A 22,372-nucleotide genomic window follows, 5' to 3' on the forward strand; every position below is an offset into this window, starting at 1 on the left:
CATGTATCGCACTGGTGCCTTCTGTTTGACTGGTGGGGTATCCTAACACTGCCAAAGGATCTGTCTGACAGCGTATCATATTGCTGCGAAAGATGGGTTTTTGACATCGAAAGCACTGTCAAAGCGGCCATATCTGACCACTTCGGGAAGACAATGGGCTTTCTGACGTCCAATGCCAGCTGGGAAAATACTGGAAATATTTTAAAGGCTTAATTGAGGATCATCACTGACATTTGAAACAACAGCTACATATAATTGTTAAAACATACAATAGGATCACTAAAAGAGGGCCGATTGATACTAACACCTTGTTCAGGTTATTCCAGACGAATGACAGAGATGAGAAAAAGTTAAAGTCGTGTTTTGTTTGGGAGAATTGTTTTGCTGGAACTCGCTTATTAAACAAACAATGGTTGCAAAGTGAATGAACACATTTAACATATTGAGAGTGATTCATAATTGGTTAACCATGTTTGAATTAACGTGGTCGATTCCATACTAGAAATAATCTCTAAAGGCATGGATGAGCCCCTATTTAATTCTGAGCAGACCTTTTAGATAAAACAGTTCTTGCTCTTGAAAGACTTGCGCTGCTAGTCAATAGTTTTAAGGTTACTGTGAGGTTTAAAGGCTGCTCTCTCCTCTGATGCTCCCCTGCTGACCCCACAGACAGACTCCTCAGACTACAGGCAGATGGGATCCTCATCATCACCCTGATTCCTAAAACCCCTCCCCTCCTCTTATCCACCCCCACCTCCTTCTCTTCTTCTTCTCCTCCCTCCAACCCTCTCGGACTCCTCTAGTCCTCCACCTTTACCCCTGAGACGCTGAGGTAATGCTGATTAAACAGACAGCTGTCCACTCAATGCCGGCAATTAGCCAAGTGATCTGTAAGGTTACAGATTTATGATACACGACAACGGCAATAAACTTCATGTCTGCCAAGTTGTAGGAAAATGTTGGCTAAATACGAGCATTTGATTTCTTAAAGTGATACTTTGATTTTTGACCAGCTTTGTATTATAATTTCTGAATTTTTTTCCCGCCACCACAGACACAAAGAGTAGAAGCGGATTAAGAGTGGCATCCGCCTCTCTCTGTCCCTCAAACTCAGATCAAACTGGAAAACTAGGCAGCGCTGATCAAATATACACAAATTTTATGTAACTGTGTTGCGTTCTCTCACCTCACTAAAACTAAAACATCCTAAGCATAATAATAATAATAATAATGATAATGTGTGAACAGGAAGTGGGCGACATATTGTGTCTTATGTTGTAAAAACTGAAATCAAACTGTGAAACTAATCAGTTCTAATCAAATATGAGCCAATATTCTGTTACTGCGTTGCCTATTTCATGCCTAAAAAATGTTTTAACAAACATATTTTGCTTACTATTTAACTGTAATTCGGGATCATTTGTTGCCAGACAGCCACCATATTGCCTCCTGTGATAAAAAAAAAATAACCAAGTTGGCATTATGTCAAAGTCCCCAGGAACAGCGCCACGGTTTCAAGCCAATTTTACATAGTGGCCTAAAATGAAATGACACCGTCTGGGTCTGTCCTGTGATGCAAATTGGGCCCAAAAAGACTTTTTCCCCATAGACTTACACTGGGAGAGAGACGTCCCTGGGCCTAAATAAGTGGATATTTTTTTTCAGTGTCAAAACACCAATGAAACAACTTGTTTCACTATAAGGGTTTAATCCATTCGGGCTGATTAAATTTCGAAAGTCTAGAGGAGCCGCAAGATTAAAACATTTTTATCTCCATTCAGGTTAGCAGAACGCTCGACCAGAAGTTATTCTTTCAGGAGTTAGCCATTTATACGCGTTCAGCTATGTCTCAACACTCTATGGGCCCGTTACCATGGAAATAGAGCGTTTTTGGCTTCATGCATTACTGAGCAACTTTCATGGGACTGAGCACGGTCTCGGCCTCCAATGCTGTATTGGTGTCTTAATACATCCATTATTAAGTCACCCACCAGTTGGAGCATTTATTGGTCAGGTGCAGCTCAACGCATTCTGGTAGTTGTAGGTTTTCTTCCTCTTGAGCAAAAGCAATTGCTGCAGCTCTTTTCTCTGTTTTCTTTGTTCGTGTAAGCATAAGTATGTGCATCTTTCTAATGTATATACAGCTCAAATTTACAACAAGACCATCTTTACAGCAGTGGAATACTTATTTAATGTGGTCTTGAGTGAAAAACAGTATCTATGGCTTCATTATAAAGCATTATCATCAAAAGTAGGAGCTAAAATCGATGAAATTATTTTGGAAAAAATGCATGAAATTAAGTCCTCTCATTACACCAAGAAAAAAGTTAAAAAGGTGAATAAGCTCATAAATAAGCTTGTAATGGGTAAATTCAAAAACTAAAACAAAAAATGGGTAAATATCTGTACTTTCCCCCAGATGTCTATCAATAATGGCAAAAAAAATCTACAAAATCAACCATGAAAGCAAACAAAATACAAAATAAGTAAATAAATAAATAAATAGATATAGTACCATAACTCTTTTTTAAAATAAGGGACACATAAAAACAAAAATCACTCTTTCTTTGTGCAAATAAAATGCAATAATCAGAAATAGTGGTTTCTCAATTAGAAACATTTTAAAGGACACCCCTTTGCAGCAGTGCAGGTGTCAGGTGTTTTATCTGTCATCTCTGACTCACCTGTGAGCAGCATTAGCCTTAAGTTAAGTAGTGCTCAACCCAGTCAGACTGTCTCTGATATCATAACCCATGGCCTCAATATCAGGCATACCTTTGCAAACTATCCAAGACAGAGGGACAAAAACAGACAGGGCTTTGGCAGTGCAGCATTAGCTCATAATGGCTCATTTTGAAAAGCATATTAGTTCCAGCATAATTACAATCAGGCCTCACGCTCTGTGTTTTGCAGGCATTCACAGGACCAGCCTCTGAGCACCGAGTCACACCAGTTGACTGTGACTGACAGCAGATTTAGTTTAAAATGCTGTTTTTTCCTCCCTCTTTTTTTCCCAAAGGACAAAAATAACACCGCGTCTTTTCTCCCTATTTATGTTGACTTGTTTATTTTGTGCCTACCTTTTGTCGTAGTTGATACTGCAATTATACTTTTTGTCAGTCAGAGGGGGTGAATATCAAAAGGCCTAATTATGCAAACAGGCCTGTGATAAGAGGCATCTGCCTGAGATGGGATCTGCTATCTCTGACATGCATCTGTCTCTGTGCTGTCTTTGCTGCTTCAGGCCTGCATATAAACAGCCCTGCCTGTCCCCAGGACTGCATGCGATTCAACCACCAACACTGGAGTGGAGGGATGTTTCGGGGGCGGGGGGGATCGTGCAGCAACATCAAATAACTAACAACTTCCCAATTTGCATTTTTCTGAGAATGGTGCGGCATCTCTGCTTAATGCACTTGCCTGTTCATCCCAAAGGGGTTGCCAAGTTAAAGGAGGCATGTGATTCAAGGCATTTACCGAAGGATGTATCTGAGATAGGAACCTTGTGTGAATACAAGATAGACGACAGCGATAACCGGAGTGGTTTAAAGACAAATTCTCTATGAATAATCTCCTCCTGTAGTTATCTGGCTGCAAGTGGAAAACAAAAACAAAACTCTAAAAGTGAGCGTAGCCTCAGCGTAATTATTCAAATATATTAGATCAAAATTTTCCGATGCCAAACAATTCGCAAAAAGGACGCATATGTGGCAAAATCAAGTTAACTGTTTACTGGGTTTGGTAATGTGCCAAAATGCATCATCAATTTCCTCTGGTTGTCAGTGACCTTCTCCGGGCCGTAATTTGACATTTAGCTGAAATTGAATCTGGATGAGATGTGTAACTTTACATCAGGATATTAAAAATCCACCATCTATCGTAAATAAAATCATTTTCAGCTCACCTTTATGGACAGATGTCATTGGATTCAGCTTTGTCTCATGCCTATCATGTCAATTACTATTTTATAGCGGGTGGCTGAGGGCCAAGGGCACTCAAACCAAAGCCTATTTCAAGTGGTAAGATAGGGAGGGAGAAGTGAACAAGAGTTATACAATTTGTGTGCACAGAGTTTTTAATTTACTTAACGTAAGGAGGAGCTGTCAGAGACTTCATAATAAACTACTTGATGACAATACAAAAGGTCGCCTTGCTTTTGCTTCCAAATGCAGCACCTCTCACGGCCAGCGTCAGAGTTTTAGGCTCTTTTACGTCGACATTCCTCAAGAAAATTCCAATACTTTTCTTCCCTTGTCTCTCGGACAGAATCACATTCTTTAGAAAAGGAGAAGGGGGCTTGAAAAAGAGGAGAAAAAGGCAAGGGAGGAAGAAAGATGGGAGGCTCTATAATCTTTGGCTCTCACAACAAACAATTAGCCCCCTTTTCTCTGTTTGAGGTGGGGAGAAAGTGGGAGAGAGGAGGGAGGGTGAGGGGACGCAAGAGAAAGCAGAGGAGACAGAGAGGGAGAAGCAGCGAGAGCGATGCTCTTTTATGGCTCTTGTCATATGGATGAAGGCGCGGCGCGTCCATGAGAGCGCACGCTCACCTTCAACAACAGGGCGTCCACTGGGCCTCCCGGCCTTTTCAGCCCGGAGAGACGAGCTCCTCAGGGGGCCATTAGAGCATGAATAGGGGCCTGACAGCCCTGTGCAGCTCCGCAGGGCATCCATAAACGCTGACATATTGACTCCCCATGCCTCTGCGCTGCCTGAGTGTGAAAGCGTGAAGGGCTTGAAGGGTGGGATTCTTTTTCTTTAATATACGGTTCACTAAAACTAGGATATTAAACAGTATGTTTGTTTATAACTCTTAGATGTTGTTTGTTTAGTGAAACGATTAGATTTAAAAAAAAAATTTAATATTGAAAGACATTTTTTGACAAAGATTTTGGGGAAATCAGTGCAAATATGTTACTTTTCATCATTCACAAATAGCAAAATCCCACATATAGTGAGCATATATTAATTTATTTGCCAAATTATCATAGCATTTCCTACTGTGCGCAGAACAAGCAGATAAGAAAGGATCTAACAGAGTCACATGAAGACTTGAGAGGACACAAAATGTGCACCTTGTTAGGAACACAGTTGTCACCTCTCACTTCTCGTCTCACTAACACTGAGCTTTGCTGCAGGTTTCTTGTTCTGTCGAGCAGAATGTCACCGCCTGAGCTCCAGTTTTTGCTAATTGAGGTCACAGCGAAAGTAATGAAATTAACAGAGAGCACAGGAAACTAAAAAAAAGAGGAGCCCATGGGGGTCTGTGCCAAATGGCACCGGAGCCAGAGCCTTGGTCCCCCAGCAAAAAGCTCTAAAAACCTACGCAGGAAATCAAACAGTAACGTCTCAGGGCTATGAGCCGAGGTCTCCTGGAGGAACAAATCATTTTCTCAACAAAGCCAAAGAGAGATTACTGGGCACAGTATAGGAATGCACAGCGGACATTTTTATGTGCCCAAGGGAAGTTTCCTAATTTTCTGGACAAGGCTGGGCAGCAAATATTGTGGAAAAGTTTGTGTGATATAGAGGACACCAGGAAGGAAAGAGGAGTTTGGAAGAATGAGGGAAACTTTAATAAAAACTCAGGATTAAAACTATAAACTAAGCATGTATTTAATTAATGGGCAGGTTTATCTTTACAAAATGTATTTGTCCCTTTAGATTCTTATTTATGTATCTAAAGTTTATTTCCGTGGATACTGACACTGAGTTATCTCTGTAATAAAACAAAATAAAAATACCTGGTTTGAAACCTCAGAGAAATGGCTCCATTAGGTACCGTTTATTATTTATGAGAGGGGAGAGGACGGTGCAAAATGTTTTTTAATTTTTGTTTAGGGGAGGGGCATTCAACTTTAAATGGTTGTATTTGTAAACCTGCAAGTGGTTTTCAAAGGCATGTTTTCTCTAAAAAAAGGACACCATTATCATAGTCAGAAACTGGCTCGGTGAAGGGAGGGTCATGCATTTTCCCAAGTCAATCAGGGAGGCTCAAGAAAAAAATATTTTTAGCTCTGAGGAGGTGATATTACAAAAAAAAACACAAACAAAAACAAACAAAGTCACACTGCAGCCACCCCCTATACTGATAAATGCAGCACAGTCCCTTATCTTCATAGAATTTATATTTAATTTCAAAAACACTTTTATACTCCACTGTGTTGCAGTGAAGTGACATTAATTTGCAAGTAAACAAACTGTCTCCTTTATAGTCAACAATTTAATGAATTTCTCCTGTAAAGAGCTTTTTCTCTGGGCACAGTGAAGCATCACAGCGCTTGGCATTAATTTCTGAGTTCCCCACAATATCGAGGGGTTGTAATGTGGCACAGTAGCAAAGCTTTTTATACTGAGACTACATGTTCCCCAAGGAGAGAATGACTGACGATGCAGAAATAAGCCCATTAGTTGAAAATAGGGGACAACATTTGAAGTTGTTATTTTGTCGACAAGGACAGGAGCTCCACCCCACTGTTTGGACAACCGCTTACACATTTTAACTTGGTGGGGAAAAAACACATTTCTGATTTGCAACACTTAGGGAACATGTTTATTGTCTTTGTGGTGGTGAAAGGAAAACATGCACAATTAAAACAAATGAATATTTCAGTGTTGAAGCAGATCAAGAGCATAAAATGTGAAATGTTCTGGCCCTAAGTAGCATAGGCTAATGGCGATTTTTAAACTAGCAGACCATGGTCAATGTTTCTCATTCATCACTGAGGGAGAGCGCGGGCACACTGTGCTAAACGTAATTACTGTTGCACATTATGTGGGCTATTCCTGTATTGTAATAAAATTAGCCAGAAATGCCTTTTGTCTTTTCTAATGCAGCTTCATGGTAACCAGTGGATGGTCATAATGCAGCACACTGTCCTCGATCTGTGCCAGCTGTCAGAGTTTGACAACCTTAGGTGGCAAGGCGAATTGGAGGAAACTACATTTCTTTCAATAAATTACGTGGCTCTGACCTGCTCATCCATTGCACAATTTAGCATGGACATAATAAAGCCGGAGATGTCCTGATGCATTGTATACTCATTTGTGTGATCCTTCGGCTTCATTGTTTGGCACAACAACAATGGTTTAATCACCAAGACAAAGATCTGTTCCTGCCAAAGGTCCTGCTTATTATTATACTGTTCATCTTAAAATTTTTACCGAGATTATCTCAGACAGGCGGGAAATTCAATTACACTATATAGTATACTCTATATTCCTCAAGCTTAAGCGCAACATAAATTTTAGAGGCTATAAAAAGACTATATTTTGTAAAAACAGATGTTCATGTCAGGAGCGCAAGACAAAATTTTAACATTTTGTACTGATTCAAATATAATCAATCATCATAATTAATATTCATTTGACACAGAACAAACAAATGCGAAACTATGTTAAATGTGAGCTTATATTGTAGGATTTTTGTTTTTTTCATATTTAACACACAAAAAAGACAGTGTTTAGTCCAATTGAGCCACAAATACAGGATGGTCCTGATTTCTCTGCTGGCAGATTATATTAAGATGAAATCAAAGAGGCAACTGCATGCCAATACTTGTCTCCTGACCGATGCGGCCCACATAAATATACTGAAGAATTACTGGTGGATCTTTCATAAATTTAACAGGCCTTTGTCATTGTTTGACATTATCTGACAGCCGGCAACAGCGTTTATGTTGTTTGGTAGATAACTTATTAGTCAAAATGATGATGATTTGTGGAATTACATGGTTAATTAAATTCAGCTTGAAGCTGAAAATACTCTGTAAACCGTCTGTCCCCTTTGGCAATTTACCTAGACAATGACAAAAAGACTGAATGTTACATTTTACCTACAGTCTGGTCAGTCTGTGTTTTGGGGCTTCTTCTCTGGTGTCCTTAATGCCATGAATCATATGCACATTTTAGGGGGCTGCAAGGGACACGTCACCCTCAATATTTAGAGCATGAGCATTTGTTCCTTCCAATAAAAACAAGAAAGTAGCAGAGAACTTTTACTTTGACAAAATTGAAGATGACAACACCCCACAGTGATGAAGAAAATTCACAAATTGGTGTATAGAAATTAACCAGAATGCAGAAAATTAAGTTTTGAAATTTTCTGCCGAATGAGTCCAAACGCTTTCTTTCATGTGTGTCCCCACCAATACTAATATGAAACCTGCACCCTTCCCCTGAATGCTTACAATCAAGAGCGTAGATTTTGTTTCAACATTGACAGGAACTGTTACAAAACTGGGGGTTGGGGGTCCTTTGCCACTTAATTTTGAGCATCAAAACTTAATCTCCTGCACTTCTGGTGATTTTTTACACACCAAGTTGTGTCTTTTCTGCCTAAATTTGTGGTGTGAAAGTTCAGGTAAAACAAACTTTCAACATTGTGAAAAAAAAAGGGCAGTATTCTCTGAGGGGCGTTTACACTGAAGGAGCTGAATCTACCTTATGGTTACGAGTAACGTTAGCTCTCGTAACACTATATTATATTAGTGTTTTTCCGTTCGCTCTCTGTGTGTGAGCGGTGAATACACATATTCTAAAAATTGAGGGGGGGTGTCTACACCTATGTTCAGAATCATTTTATTGCTTGTTGACATTGTTATTGGTGCTTTCTGACAACAGACCGCATTGTCTGTAGAGGTCATGAGGTCAGTTAATTACGCTTGTTTATTGCAGAAAATAAAAGACTGTGGCTTTTCTAATGATGTGTGCAGAACAACTGCACCCGGAGGTTTGTTTTAGCAGATTTTACCTGAACTGATCTCTTGGAGAGACGCCAAGTGGCATCTCAAAGCAATTAAATGAGATTCCTGTCCGATATAACTATAGGTTTTTTCCATTAAAACCTTTGAAACGAATCTCCCCCGCTGAGAACACTTGTCTCTACTCGTGGCATGGCTGGGAATCAGCAGTGAGAGATAAATAAATGGCCTTTAAAAAAACATTGGCCCTCTTGTCAAGACACATATCCACTCGAGAGCAGCAACAGTCCACATGTCAACTCATTCCCTTCCCATTTCCTCTGCTCTCTTTGCTAAGACACTCCTGTCTAATGAAGTAGAGGAGGCTGCAATCCCACAGGGGGCTAAACCAGAGCTCTGTCACCCCTGAGTGTTGTTTTCCCTCCGGACAGCCCAGTCAGCGTCCACTATCGAAGGTAATACTCACCAATCAGGATTCATTACAAATCTATGAATGAACTGCCCACTGCAAGCTGAAATCCGCAGCTAACACACAACTGCCCGGGAGAAGAAATAGGCCTCCCAGGGACCCCCCTCCAAACTAAATTGGATTGCCAATACGGCCCACAGACGTTTGAGAAGTCGAGAAAAACAATGGAGCAGAAAATAAATACTCCAAAGCCACAATGATGACTCCACTTGGTAAACTAACACAGTATTGATCGTCTTCTTCTTTTTTTTTGTTTGTTTAGAAAAGCCTCATCCCTGCTAATAGCTGTCTGAGAGTGTAATCTCTCCCTTGTCCTCCCCCTCCTCTCCTCCCCCTCCACATTCCCTATTATGTGGCTCCTTTCAGCGCGCCTCAAATAGTTTAGGTTCAGTGTCGCACTGGGGTACGGGGCATGGGACTGGGGACCAATTGTTTGCTAATGTTGACACCTGCCAGAGCAGGCTTGGTCTATTTGGGGCCCGCCAAGCTGCAAACTGGATGCTCCCCCTCTTTAGCGAGATTAAGTGTGGGTTGCTGGGGTCACAAATCACTGGACTCCCTCTGATGTTGTGAGGCACAGAGCCAGAGACTGAGCGGACTAAAAGAGAAAGCTGGAGAGGGAGGGACAGAGGAGGGAAGAGGGATAAAGAGTGACAGTCCATTGTTTACTGAAAAGGAGGGGAATAATGTATCTTCTTGAGTGCGCGTAACCAGTGCACTCCATTCAAGAAAAAAAAAACATATCAACAGTGAATCCACGTCGCCAAAGCACACAACCGTTTTCTGCCTTGCTTTCCTTTTGGGTGCATGAATGATGAGGAATATTTGAGAGGTTTTTTTTGTTTGAAATTCAGCACTAACAGGAAAGCCCAATTGTCACACTCTGCTCTCGGTCTCTACATAAGAGCTTGTGCAATTTCCACACCCAAAATATAACATTAGTAGTGGGAGAAAATAGGATGCAAGGTATTAAACCATCTGCTTTTATGATGATTCACAGGACAGACGTTTTGGCTTGAATTTTAACAAAAATGATGCTGATAAAATTGTTCTACGAGGGTAAATAAGCACAACGACATACTATGAGTTCCTTAGAGAAAAGTCTAACAAAGTGCTCGTTTACCCAGACATGTACATCTTGTTTAAGCTTTTTTTTTTAAGCACACATATAGTGTAAAGCCCAAGGGACAACCAGCGTGGCCATGACAGACAGTGCCCAGCTCCTCCTCCCCCTCCTTCCTTTGCAGATGTACATTAATGCAAAAAAGGGCAGAGATCTGAGCTGCAGCAGAAGCACCCTCTCTCCCTTTAAAAACTGCTGCTGTCCAGCCTGATCGTGTCAGTTTGAAGGCCCCTATTCAAAAGTATTCATGCATCTGCCTTTGAGGCACAATAGCAGCTAGTTTATAAACTGTCTGCCCAGGCACCCAAAGGCTTTAGTTCTTATTGTTTTCAGCCCCTTAATAAACTTTTTGGAGGAGTTCATCAACTTGCCTGAATGGCCTATGCAGCAAGTCTCAAGACAGAAAATAACAGAAGGGCCTTTTCTCCTCCCTCTTCTTTCTCTCGTCCTTTTCTAGTGGCTGTTCAGCTAACAATGGAGAGAGTAGGCTGTCAGACATCACAGGGCTTTTTTGTACCAATACAAGAAAAAAAAGTATTCAATAAAAAGAGAATGCGGCCTCTTAAAAAAATCGAAGACAATTGTGTTTGCACGTTTGCACAGGAGGAGAACTCAAGCAGCACGAGTTAAAAAGTTGTTTAGAAAATTAAAATGTTTACTTAAGACCCACTTTTATTCACTGACTTTTAATTGCGTTTGAACTGTTTTTTATATATTCTTTTTAATGAATCTGATTTCTATTTTAAGCACTTTGGGACAAACCTGCTATATAAATAAACTTGAACTTGAAACTTACTAACATGAGAGCATTTGTAAGGCACTGGAGCTTTTATCACAGCAAAAGTTACATTCATATTTTTTGCAGAAAATGTGGGAGAACCTTTATATTTAAAATTCTCATAATTTCTCTACATTGTAAAAATAAACTATGTTTTAACTTAAAAAATAGTGTCCAGGCTGCCTTACATTTTTTAATCGACTGCACTTGATAAGACAAGTTGATGCAATGATTAATATTGTCTTCTCAAATTAAGTCAAGTTTAAGGCAGCTCAGTCACAAACTCTTTAAAGTTAATACAAAGAGTTTTTTTAATAATTTAATTATAATAATAATATAATTAAGTTTATTATTATTACAGTGCATCAAAATGCTGTTGAAAAACAGAGCAGATAATATAAAGTTTTCTAAATTCTAAGATTTCCTGACACCTGTTAGACAGGCAGAAATGATGGGATGCAATAAAATGTAATTTTGGCTGTAAGCCATTAATCCACTGTTATACCTTTAAACTCTGTGTAAAAAAAAAATTAGCCAAACTTAAAAGTCTTTAATAGATGTCTGCTCTAATTAATTTCATACCTAATTAAAGCAGGGCTACAGTCCATGCAGGCTGGCCTGTTTAGCCCGCTGGATGGCCATAATTGAAGTAATAGCGGAAAAAAAGGGGGCCTGCTTAGAAAATAAAAACCCCGCAGCGGTCCAATTCAACAACATCACCATCCAACCACCCCCCTCCTCAACCTCCACCATCTGACCCAAAAAGGCCTTATTGGCTGCCCCGGACCAACCACCTACTGTTTCCCACCGATGCACTCTGTGCGTTTTAACACCCTAATTAGATGTGACAAGTTCAACGAGCTGGTTGCAGAGGAGGAAAAGCTGGTCAGGTTATGATTTCCGAGTCAGACTCACAGGGGAATCTCTGGACAGCTGATTCCTGTCAGCCTCATTCATCTTCTTCCAGCCAATTAAACATCACTGCTAACAAAGCGCCGGCAATTTGGGGAATACATTAAACGCCTCAAGTGGAAATGTAAATGTTTAGAGCGATGTCAGCAGGCTGGCAACACTTCCATGATCATAATAATAACATTTAAAATGGCAAGTAATAATAATAATACAAAAATTAGTCTGAATTGACAACATTTTTGCATTGTAATAGACTGGAATGTTTGTGCAATATCTGATGCTGAAGTTATGTTTATTCAAAATCTTCTGAATGCAATCTGATATTTTAATGTATTCTATTTAATGTTTTTCTATGTATCTAACACACCTGAAATTGCTTGTGTCATAATGGTGCCAAATAAATAAACTTGCCTTGGCGTTTTTATGCCATTTGCCACAACAATAATAGGTCACAAAATCCCATAATAAGATGATAAATAGAAGCAACATTTCCAAGAATATTAACTTAAAATATTTCCAAAAAATGCCACTGTATTTTAACAAAAAAACAACCTCCAAAATACCTTAATATAGCAAAAAACAATAATAATAATTTACCAAATTCTTAATAAGCTGACATTTTAAACTACATTATGGACTGCACTTTATTTATCAGAGCAGAGAGTTGCTGGGGTGTGACTTTTTTTTCTTATAATATGACCTTCCCCTGAGCTGCAAATAATTTTCCTCACATGAGCGACTGGAGGAAAATGCATGACCCTGCCTTCACCATAAATAACCATATTTCACAGCTTTAGATGTGATTTTAGAATTTTAAAGAAAACGTGCAGGTTTTAGGGTTCAGTGGGTATTTTAAAATAAAACAAAAACAAAATATGACAATTTAAAGTTGAGTGTCCCTGGTTTAAGTCAAATCAAAAGACATAACTCCGTCCCCAGTGTTAAAAAAAAAAAAAAAAACATTTGAAGTGCCTCCCCCATTTTGCACCACCACCCCCTTACATAAATAGCGAACAGTCCCTTGGCTGTTTAAGATAGCCCTTGAAAAGCTTTGGACATGATTTACACCAGAAACAAATCACGTGGTGTATAAAACAAAAAATATATATAGTTACACCTAATTTAGTACAAAGTTTTGTAACTAACACCACTTGTTGACATGAATGTGTGACGCTCGTGAGAAGGCGCGTGTTTGTGTAAGCGGTGGAGAAGGGTGTAATTCAAACTTAAGCAAAGAAGGGAAAAAATGAAAAATTGAGATTTTCTATTTATTTTTGGACTCCAGCCCTGCAGGCAGGATCTCGGAGCCCCATAGTGAAAATTGGCGGAATAAAACACAGACAGAAATGAGAGACGCGCTGAAGCACCCTACTGTTGTGACAGGATACCTGGAGGGCAACGCTTCCTCTTTAATTTGTCTCGTATGGTTTGAGACCCCCAACCAGACATCCAATCCTCAGAGTGTGCGTAAGCCTACCGAGTGTAATTCTCGATGGTGAAATTATATGCTATAATTAAATATCGTATCATTTAAAAAAAATGCTCGGTGGCATCTTATCGACTTCTCGGCTTCGTCCTTGTTATCACATTAATAGTAACAACATCTAAAATGGGCCTATCAGCATTTGTGGGGGGAATTGCGTGCTAAACAAAGGGCACCTATGGGTTTACAGCTTATATTCTGATATTTTCGAGCAGGAAATGTTAACCTTGAAATGCTACTATCTGCGTTTAACAATGTGTGATCATAACCCCATAAATGAGGGGAGAAATTGAATCCTTTTAAGTTATTAAGCAGGAAAGGATTATAAACTCGTCTTTATAAATGAGCTAGAAATCCCCATGTCTTCCTCTGTACACTTTTAAATTTCCCACAAGAAGCTGGAGAGGAAAGATTGCCCCTTTTCAAGAGCCCCACAAGAGATGGAAAAACCATTTTTGTGCCCAGATAGGGAGTCGTCCCACATGGTAAGCGCCACTTTAATTAATAGACAGCCTTGAGAGGTATCACTGTCAGCCGGGATAATGGTGGCAGAGCCAGTGTTTGTGCTTCCATGAATATTTCTGATGTGATCAAAGTCAAATGCCAGCACAGAATGAATTTAAGCCTACTCCATTTTTTTTATTTAGCCCTAATGCTGTCGACACTTAAAGCTCCTGACACTGAGGCGTCTCTGCAGCAGTGTGGTAGGACTACAAGCTCAAAGTGCACTCCTTAAAATTGATGCATCACTCGTATAAGCAATGGGTTTCGTGTTATTATGTTGCACGGTTTGCTCATGTTACCTTGCTGGAACCAATAGGCTAATTTGTTACACTGGTAGCAGCTCTTCAGCATAAAATATCGCAATGTGTCATTAACGACAAATTAGAGCACCCTTTTTTTTAAATAAAAAAATGTGTTGAATAAAAGATTTCTTAAGAGGATTTTTATGGACTAATGTTCATATATCTCGATATTAGCAGTAGCCTTAAAAATAAAATGGATGGAGGCAAAAAAAAAAAAAAAAACTACGATTTTTTTACCCATCATTGAGGCTAAAATTGAAATTTGTCACACCAGTAGGCCTACTGACTGATACTGCAGTTACCTCACAGCCAATAAACGAAATGCAATATGTGCTCAATATTTGGCGTGTTATTATTATTTCTAATAATACTGAGCAGCTGTTAGGCTGTATAGGTCTCCGAAACATGGCATCTGTTTATTACAATCATAAGAGAAAGACTACGGGTAGTTGTGCCAAATAAACAGCATGTGACCAACAGGAAAAATAATCATCAACAGTAATAATAATAATAATAATATAATCATAAAAAAAACTTCTTTTTTTACTTTTTTTTTTTAATAGAAATATCTCCTTTAAATACAGAGATGGTAGGACAGCCAAAAGTGCAGGAGTCTTGAAAACTAAAATATTTGAGGAACGTGTAAAACCCAGTTGGCTCTATAAACATGTATTTTAAGGTAAAAATGTAATTTTATTAAAACATCTATTATCATATAGATTGCTATATACACCTCTAGCAAAAGCAGAAGTTTAATTTATTTTTTTATTTCTAAAATCGAAATCTGAAAATTAAAATTTTGTTTTTCTTAGTAAATGTGCCGTTTATTTATATTTTTGTGAATGTTATTAATTTACTGTAAATACAAACAACTCTATTATGATTATGATTGTTATTATTATTATTATTATTATTATTATTATTATTATGGATGATGTGGCGTCTTTCAGCTGCTGCCCCCTCCATAAGAAGAAATGTAGGCCTACCGATGTAAATTCCAGTGAAATGTGGCTTGAGTGGCTGCGGGGACAGGGGAGGTTAATCCGAGTTTAATGCAGTGAAGCACAGCGCAGGGTCTGGGCTATGATGGGTATGTTATCTCTGCCCAACATTTGGGTCTCCCTCAATTTCCACCCAGCCAAATAGCTGCGAGAAAGTGCAGATGGAGTCACTCTCAATGCCTGAGGAAAAAACGTTATTAATAGCTAAATAACTTCCCCATACTTTCACTGAATCTCTCTCACACACTGTTCCAGATGGATTTGTTTGAAGTGGTCTCTCGCTTCATTCCCCTGTCCTTCTCATTCAGCACGGCTTTAGACCCGAAATATAGCTACATTATATTACCATACACTTAGAGACTGGGTGTGCGCGCGAGGCAGCGAGTGTGTGTGTTAGTGCGTGCGTGTTTGTGACGTGGTGAGCGTAGAGGGGGCAGCTTTTCACACTTTGCATCACTAGGCCGAGTTCATCGTTCACAACAGCAGAAAATATTGTTTTTGTGTTGCTTTGTTACTGTAGGAAAAACGTGAGAGAATAAATGGAGGGAAAACATAATATTGTGTGTAACTGTTAGAGGTGTTAAACTATGTAAAATCTTCATACTTAAAGCACGCACTAAAAAAATAAATGAAAATGTGTAGGTCATGATTTACGCCTCAGGTTTATTCCACATTACATTTCCCTGAATATAACAGTCGCCTCCTCTTCCTAACCTGGATCTTTGCTCTGTCTGACTTCCTCGCACCTCTCCGCTGCTCTGTCACTTCCCCTCCCTGATGCTCGGAAATAATCCCACCTGACATCTGTTTAATTAGATTGAGGACCTGCAGGTAATCCTGCGATTTGCTGAAGTGTCCATCGCCTGTCTCCGCCTCATCTGACGGTCAGGATGGTCGCGTCAGTGTGGCAGATGGACGCCGGACAGTTGATTTACCTTCTCTCTCTGGGCGGTGTGGCGCAAAATAAAAAGGATGTCCAGTTTTGAACAGCTGAAGCGCAACCTCTTCCCAATTTATTGCGCGTAATTGGCACCAAATTTAACAGCCGTGCATGACCATCAAAGTGCGCACCAGCCAATTTCTGCGCAAAGATCTGCGCACCATTAACAATTTTGACAACAAAAAAGGACAAAACTGCAGCGTGAAAGGTGAAACTATTTTCGTTGCATGCTCTGAGTTTTGTCTGATTTAGCTTCAGCTACATCCTTCTGAGAAATAACAGTTGACTCCAAGCAACAAAATAATTTTTTACAATATTGTAATATGGTTAGCAGTCTGAATACACGTTTAATAAAGCTAGATTAGAGCTGGGATAAATCCCTGATGTAACCTCTGAGAAAATCAAATACATAGGCTAATAAACAAATAGATAAATAAATAAAGTCTTAAAATCTGGATAAGTAAAGGAAAAAAAATCTCATGAATTTTGTGCCCTGGGCGAGCCACTGTGAGCTCCGCTCTGAGATGAAAGTGAAAAGAAATAAAAGGCTCTATTTAATCTGCTTTAAAACCCCTCTCCACATAAGGGCTGTGCTTCAAACTCGGAGAGTGAGGGGCTGATTGGGGATAAATACATTTCTTACCATGCCTGCGAGCTATTACACCCGGCACGAACACAGCCACCTATTCAGCAACCATCGTTTCCAGTGCTTACTCTAATAAGTATTAACATTATTAAATGCCATCCGGATGCCGGTAGTCTAAACTGCTTTACGCGCAGAGGGTGCGTCTCTTTTTTAGTAACGTAATTGAGTCCCAATTTAAAACACAAGCAGCAGCGCAAGGAAAAAATAGAAGCAGGAACATTATGTGGATATTTTACACCAACAGTCAAAAATAACAATAATGAAATAATAATATAAGTCAAGTCAAAGTATCACATTACGCAGGAAACCTCAGTTTAACGCGTGCGTAACGAGCAGACTCTAAAAAAAAAAAAAAAAAAAAAAACTGGTCATTTATAGCCACCAACCATCTATAGGGAAACTCAAGATATTTGCAACAAAATTGTGACATTTTTTTCCTCCTAACGTTAATGCGTGGTGTGACAGAAAAAAGGAGACCGTTTTCACGCTATCAACTGATTCTTCTCCAACAGGCCATTATATAAAATTACAAAACTATCTACCAGCGGGGCGTACTGAATAATTCATCTCCTTTTATGTCTCTCCTTGCCCTTTGTCCAAACTTTTCTCTCTCTTTTAGCCGATTTTTGAATGAGAATGGACGGGCCCATACTCTCCTTTTCGCTGCCCTGCTTTCCAGGATTTGCTTTTGTACCTCGGACTCTTCCCTTTCAGAAAGGCGTCAATGGAGGGGAGGTTTTGCTCGTGAAGTTCATCTTCAAGTTTGAAAAATTTTTGGCAGTGTCTTTTAGAGGAGGCGAGAAAGGGGGGAGGCTTTTGTGAACTCTTATCTAAACCCCATTCAGTCATGTTAGATCATCAGAAGAGGCAACCTTTAAAACCGCCTGGAAGCTGAGCTTTTTTTTTCCAGAAAAAAACAACACCACCACCAAAGCACTTAGCATCTTGTAACAACAAAATATGACAATAAAATCTAAGGTTTGTCTTGTAAAATGTCACACAACTCGTATTTAATATCTTGCAATAATAGAAAATCTAAAATTTTCTTATTTAAAATCATTATGATATGTTATTTCTCACGTTTAATGCTATACTTAAATTTTTAAATATGCTAAATATGCTGCAAAAATATTGCACACAGCATTTTAAGGTTATTATAAGCTTGCAAATACTATTGACAAACACTGGCAGCGAATACCTGCGTCAAAGCTTTATTTTCCCCTCCTCGCAGCATTACTAATAGAGCAAATAATAATACGAACATTGATTTCCACTTTAACTGACAAGTGGTGAAATGTCAGTGAACTGACATCGATTGTGAAATGGGTCAACTGTCAGCTGTCGTTTAGGGGTCGTTAAATGAGTGAATGAATGAGGAGGAATTCGCTACACAAATTAATTTTCTGCAGTTAAATACCTTCTGCCAAGGCTCTCATAAATAATTGAGTGAATGAACAACTGCTGGCTCGGAGTTAAAAGCAGGAATAAATTCTCTGCGTTTAGCTGCAGCTCGGATGTGGGACAATTTCCCAAGAGGACGTAAAGTAGGAAGTCTATTTAAAACATTTGCTTCCTGCTTACAAGCCTGTAATTTACCCCGCATAATGATAATAATGATGCTAATAATAATAATAATTTGTTATTTCAGACATATACAAAAAGGGCCATATACTTTCTGCTGTTAACTTACATTTATCACCGAGGATGCCATCGATGCTATGCTTTGTTTTCTTTTCTCCATCTTCATCCTTCTTATCACAGTCATCCTCGTCATCTTTTTTGCCAAAATCGGGCCCTCAAAACGCGGCTGATGGAGCTCACTAATGGCAACAAAAAGGTAAATGGGTGATTAGCTCTAAAACCCATAAAAGAACCATAATAATCCTATCATACATTTTTTAGAAGGACAAAAAAAGCACAGGAAAAAGTTTATAAATTCAAATAAAAGTCTATATTAATTAAAGGAAAAATGACACTATAAATGCAATAATAAAAATGAACTATTGAGCACTAAAGGGAAATTTTCCCCAACAGGGTGATTTTTTTCTGGGTCACACAGCTGTAGGTGTGTGCTTCCTGCTACACTCAAACATTTTATTATCAGTAACTGGGGCTTAAAACATGTTGGATTCAAAGTGATGTTCAGAAGTGATGCTGCAGTGTTCGCTCGTAATAAAGAAAAAAAAAGTGCAGCTTACCAGATGAAGCCTCACCTGAAGGAACTGTGCTTCTGTCGCACACCCCGTCCTTCAGCAGCTTATCCCGGATCTCCCAGCTGAACATGCCGGGGTTTTCTCTCTTGTACTCCTCGATCCGCTTCTCCACGTCAGGAGTTGCCACCTGCTTTAAGTTTGAAGTGGTGTGGAGGGAGAAAAAAGACAAAACGGAAAGGAAAGAAATTTTAATTTTAAATTGATAAGCATTTTAAAGTTGAACAAAAAATGATTTCTAAAAACTTAGACAAACACTTCGATTTTTTTAAATTGATGGTATTTATTGTTACTTTTAATATTTTATACCCATTTTATGTCTTGCACGTGTTTTTATTGTAAACCCCGTTTAACTTTATTTGGAAAAGTGCTATATAAACAATGCTACTATTAGACGAATATAAAAATATGTGTAACCTAATTTTTAAATGAAATGTTAAATGCCATAGACCAAAAATAGGCCAACTACTTAATGGTCTAAACGACACTATATATTAAATATTATACACCAGTAAAAACTGTGTCCCCATATAGTAGCTATAATAAATAACAGCAAAAATACTGTAATGAAAAAAGATCAAATATGAGAATTATTTAGTATAAAAAAAAATCACAATGAATTGTCTTGCACTGCTACAAAAAATAATACTGATAGTAATTACAGTAACTGACTTCTTGGTGTTTTTTATTTCTCAGTTTTTAGGATAGCCTATTTTTCGATTTTTTTTTTTTAAGAAATTATGAAAACTATTGGATATTTATTTAAGATTATGTATGAATTACAAATTATTAACTGCAATATTTGTTATGATCAGTAAAGACTGCAGAAAGGATGTTACAGGTGGGCTGTAATATAAATCTGATTCAAATTTTAGAAATCATAAGTCATTGGGTATAAGGCACTATATTATTATTATTATTATTATTATTATTATTATTTATTATATTTCGGACATCAAAATACCTAACAGACGAGGTAAAACATCATGCCTTTATTTTTGTCTTGATCGTTGCCCTCCATCATAAAACCATAACATAATTTTTGAGCTCATTCAGGTGTCCTGCACCCTCGTGACGGCCTCCCTCGCGCTGCAGTGACCCGTTCATGGATCCCACTCACCCTGGGCTTGCTGCCTCCTATTGCTCCGGGACGGATCGAGCCGGTCTCTTGGTATCGGCAGAGGATCTTGGAGACACAACCGTGAGAAACTCGCAGTTGTCGCGAGATTACGCAGGGTCGGATGCCGTGGTGGGCCATCTCCACTATCTTGTGTCGGATGTGATTTGGCAGGGGCCTCCCGTTGATGAACACACCGCCAAGCTGGTTCACCCTACCCTGGCCCAGAGGGGTGGATACTGCGCCACAATAAACAATAAAAGTCTCAACAACATAAAACAACAACAACACATGCTGTTCTTTAAAATTTTTATTCATAGACTAATCTAATTCAGCTCGTGTTATAAATAAATAGTGGCATGTTTGCTCTGTTACTGACTTTTGATGGGACGCAGTTTATGCACATTATCATATTATGCATTTTCAAGAGAGCGTCGTGCCAAATTCATCCAGCGTCAGTGTGTCTGACAGCACACATCCGAGGCCACTTCAGGATCCAATTTCACATTCAAGAGACACTAAAGAGGGTGACACTTCCCACCTTGATTATTCCTAGTCATGCTGTACAAATATTGATGTGATCCTTTGAGTCGTCTCTTTGCTGTGTGTATTATTGCCATTTCCAGCAGCAGGACACTTGAACAAATCCCGCAGCTCGAGTAACTTGCGAGCTACGTGGTTTTTGTGCATTTCGGTCCAGAGCACTTGAGCACGAACTGGGTGTAATGGGAAAACTGTTTCCATAAATGCATGCAAATACAAAATGATCTTTTTTACGCCCATATGTTCAGACGACTTAAGTGTGGGCATCGACATTAAAAAAAATTACCAATTAGATTTTGTGTGTGTCTGTGTGTGTGTGTGTGTATGTGAGCAATGGACGTAGCAAAAATGTTCCTTAAAATGTGAAGAAAAAAAATGTAAAGAGAAATGTACAAAAGAAAATCTGCTGAAACTTATTTTATCTTAAAGTTGGTTTTTTTTAGGGTAAAATATTGTCTGACTGAATTCAATTTTAGTACAACGAATATTTTTTTGTTTGTTTTTGGGGCCTATTATTTTCTTAACTAAATTTCTCTTAAATTTGTAAGTGAAACATAAATCAAATGCAGAAATTAGAAAACAAAAATCGTAATCACAATAGATATTTCAGGTAGATCCTGTAAAATAAGCAGAAAAAATACCGAGAGATTATCTGTCTAAACACAAATTAACTAATGGCAGTTACAAAAAAATGCAATAATTATTGGAAATTAATATAATAAAAACTACAATATCAGGTGGAATTAAAACACACGAGTACGGTGTTTTAAAAGGCTATGGGTTGATTTCCAAAGCATCAGCAGGTTGCTTTTCTGCAAATATAATTCACTTCTGATTCAGGTTAACTTTAATCATCACTGACTGGAGGTCGTGTTTATTCACCCACCTTTTTTATTTCCCAGCATGTCGCCGGTAACGATCTGTGTGACTATCAAGCTACAAGCTGACAGAGAGGTGAGTTTTGTCATGGTACACAAACATCAAACACGCACGCTGTCATGTCTCTTACCTTCCAAGGGGAAGCCGGTTCGCGGGTAGTTCTGGCCTGGCGCAGGGCGCATCATCCGAGGCACTGTTCCTGGTAAAGTAGCCATCATTTAGCCACTCAAACAACAAAACGGACTCCAGTCCAAGTAAAAAAACAGAATGTCTTCAAAATGCTCAGTCTGCTGTCAAATCCCAAATCCCAGGCGGAGAAACTGGACGAGTCCTTCTTCTTCCACCGGGGGAAAAATAAGTGATGCTCTCCTCCGGTGCAATGAACGTACCAAAATATATAAAAAGAAAATAACAGTTGATACAAATGAAACAAAACCCCCTTTTAAACAGGGAAGTCTGCAAAAACAGAGCGCGTAAAGTTGTGTGTCTGAGTTGGGGAAAATGCACAGTTATTCTTTTCCCTTTTGGGTTCAGTATAATGTCTGCTGGCTGGCTGGAAGTAGTTTAAGTGGCCAACTTTCGTGCATGTCGTAGGAGGAGACAGCCGAGCGCTCCCATAGGCTCGCTGGCCTTTCTTTTATGGATGAAAGAGAGTGGGTTTAGCCAGGAACCGGCCGACCAATCAGAGCAACACATTCCACTTTTAATTCACTGCTGCCTCCCTCATAAGACTGCATACACTAAAAAGCTGCTCAAAATGTTATTA

General features: G+C 39.0%; 1 protein-coding gene across 1 annotated transcript in view; it reads right to left on the reverse strand.

The window, feature by feature from the left end:
- The window catches only part of pax7a (paired box 7a), a 54,311-nt gene extending 32,167 nt beyond the window's left edge, over positions 1 to 22,144 (reverse strand). The window contains 5 exon segments of the mRNA XM_042506558.1: positions 18,548 to 18,644; positions 18,646 to 18,677; positions 19,056 to 19,200; positions 20,188 to 20,423; positions 21,737 to 22,144. Of these exon segments, the coding sequence (XP_042362492.1) occupies positions 18,548 to 18,644; positions 18,646 to 18,677; positions 19,056 to 19,200; positions 20,188 to 20,423; positions 21,737 to 21,824 (598 nt within the window). The 5' untranslated portion in view covers positions 21,825 to 22,144.
- Positions 22,145 to 22,372: the final 228 nt, after the last annotated feature.

Source organism: Plectropomus leopardus, chromosome 2 (assembly GCF_008729295.1).
Source record: "Plectropomus leopardus isolate mb chromosome 2, YSFRI_Pleo_2.0, whole genome shotgun sequence".
NCBI classification, from domain to species: Eukaryota; Metazoa; Chordata; class Actinopteri; order Perciformes; family Serranidae; genus Plectropomus; species Plectropomus leopardus.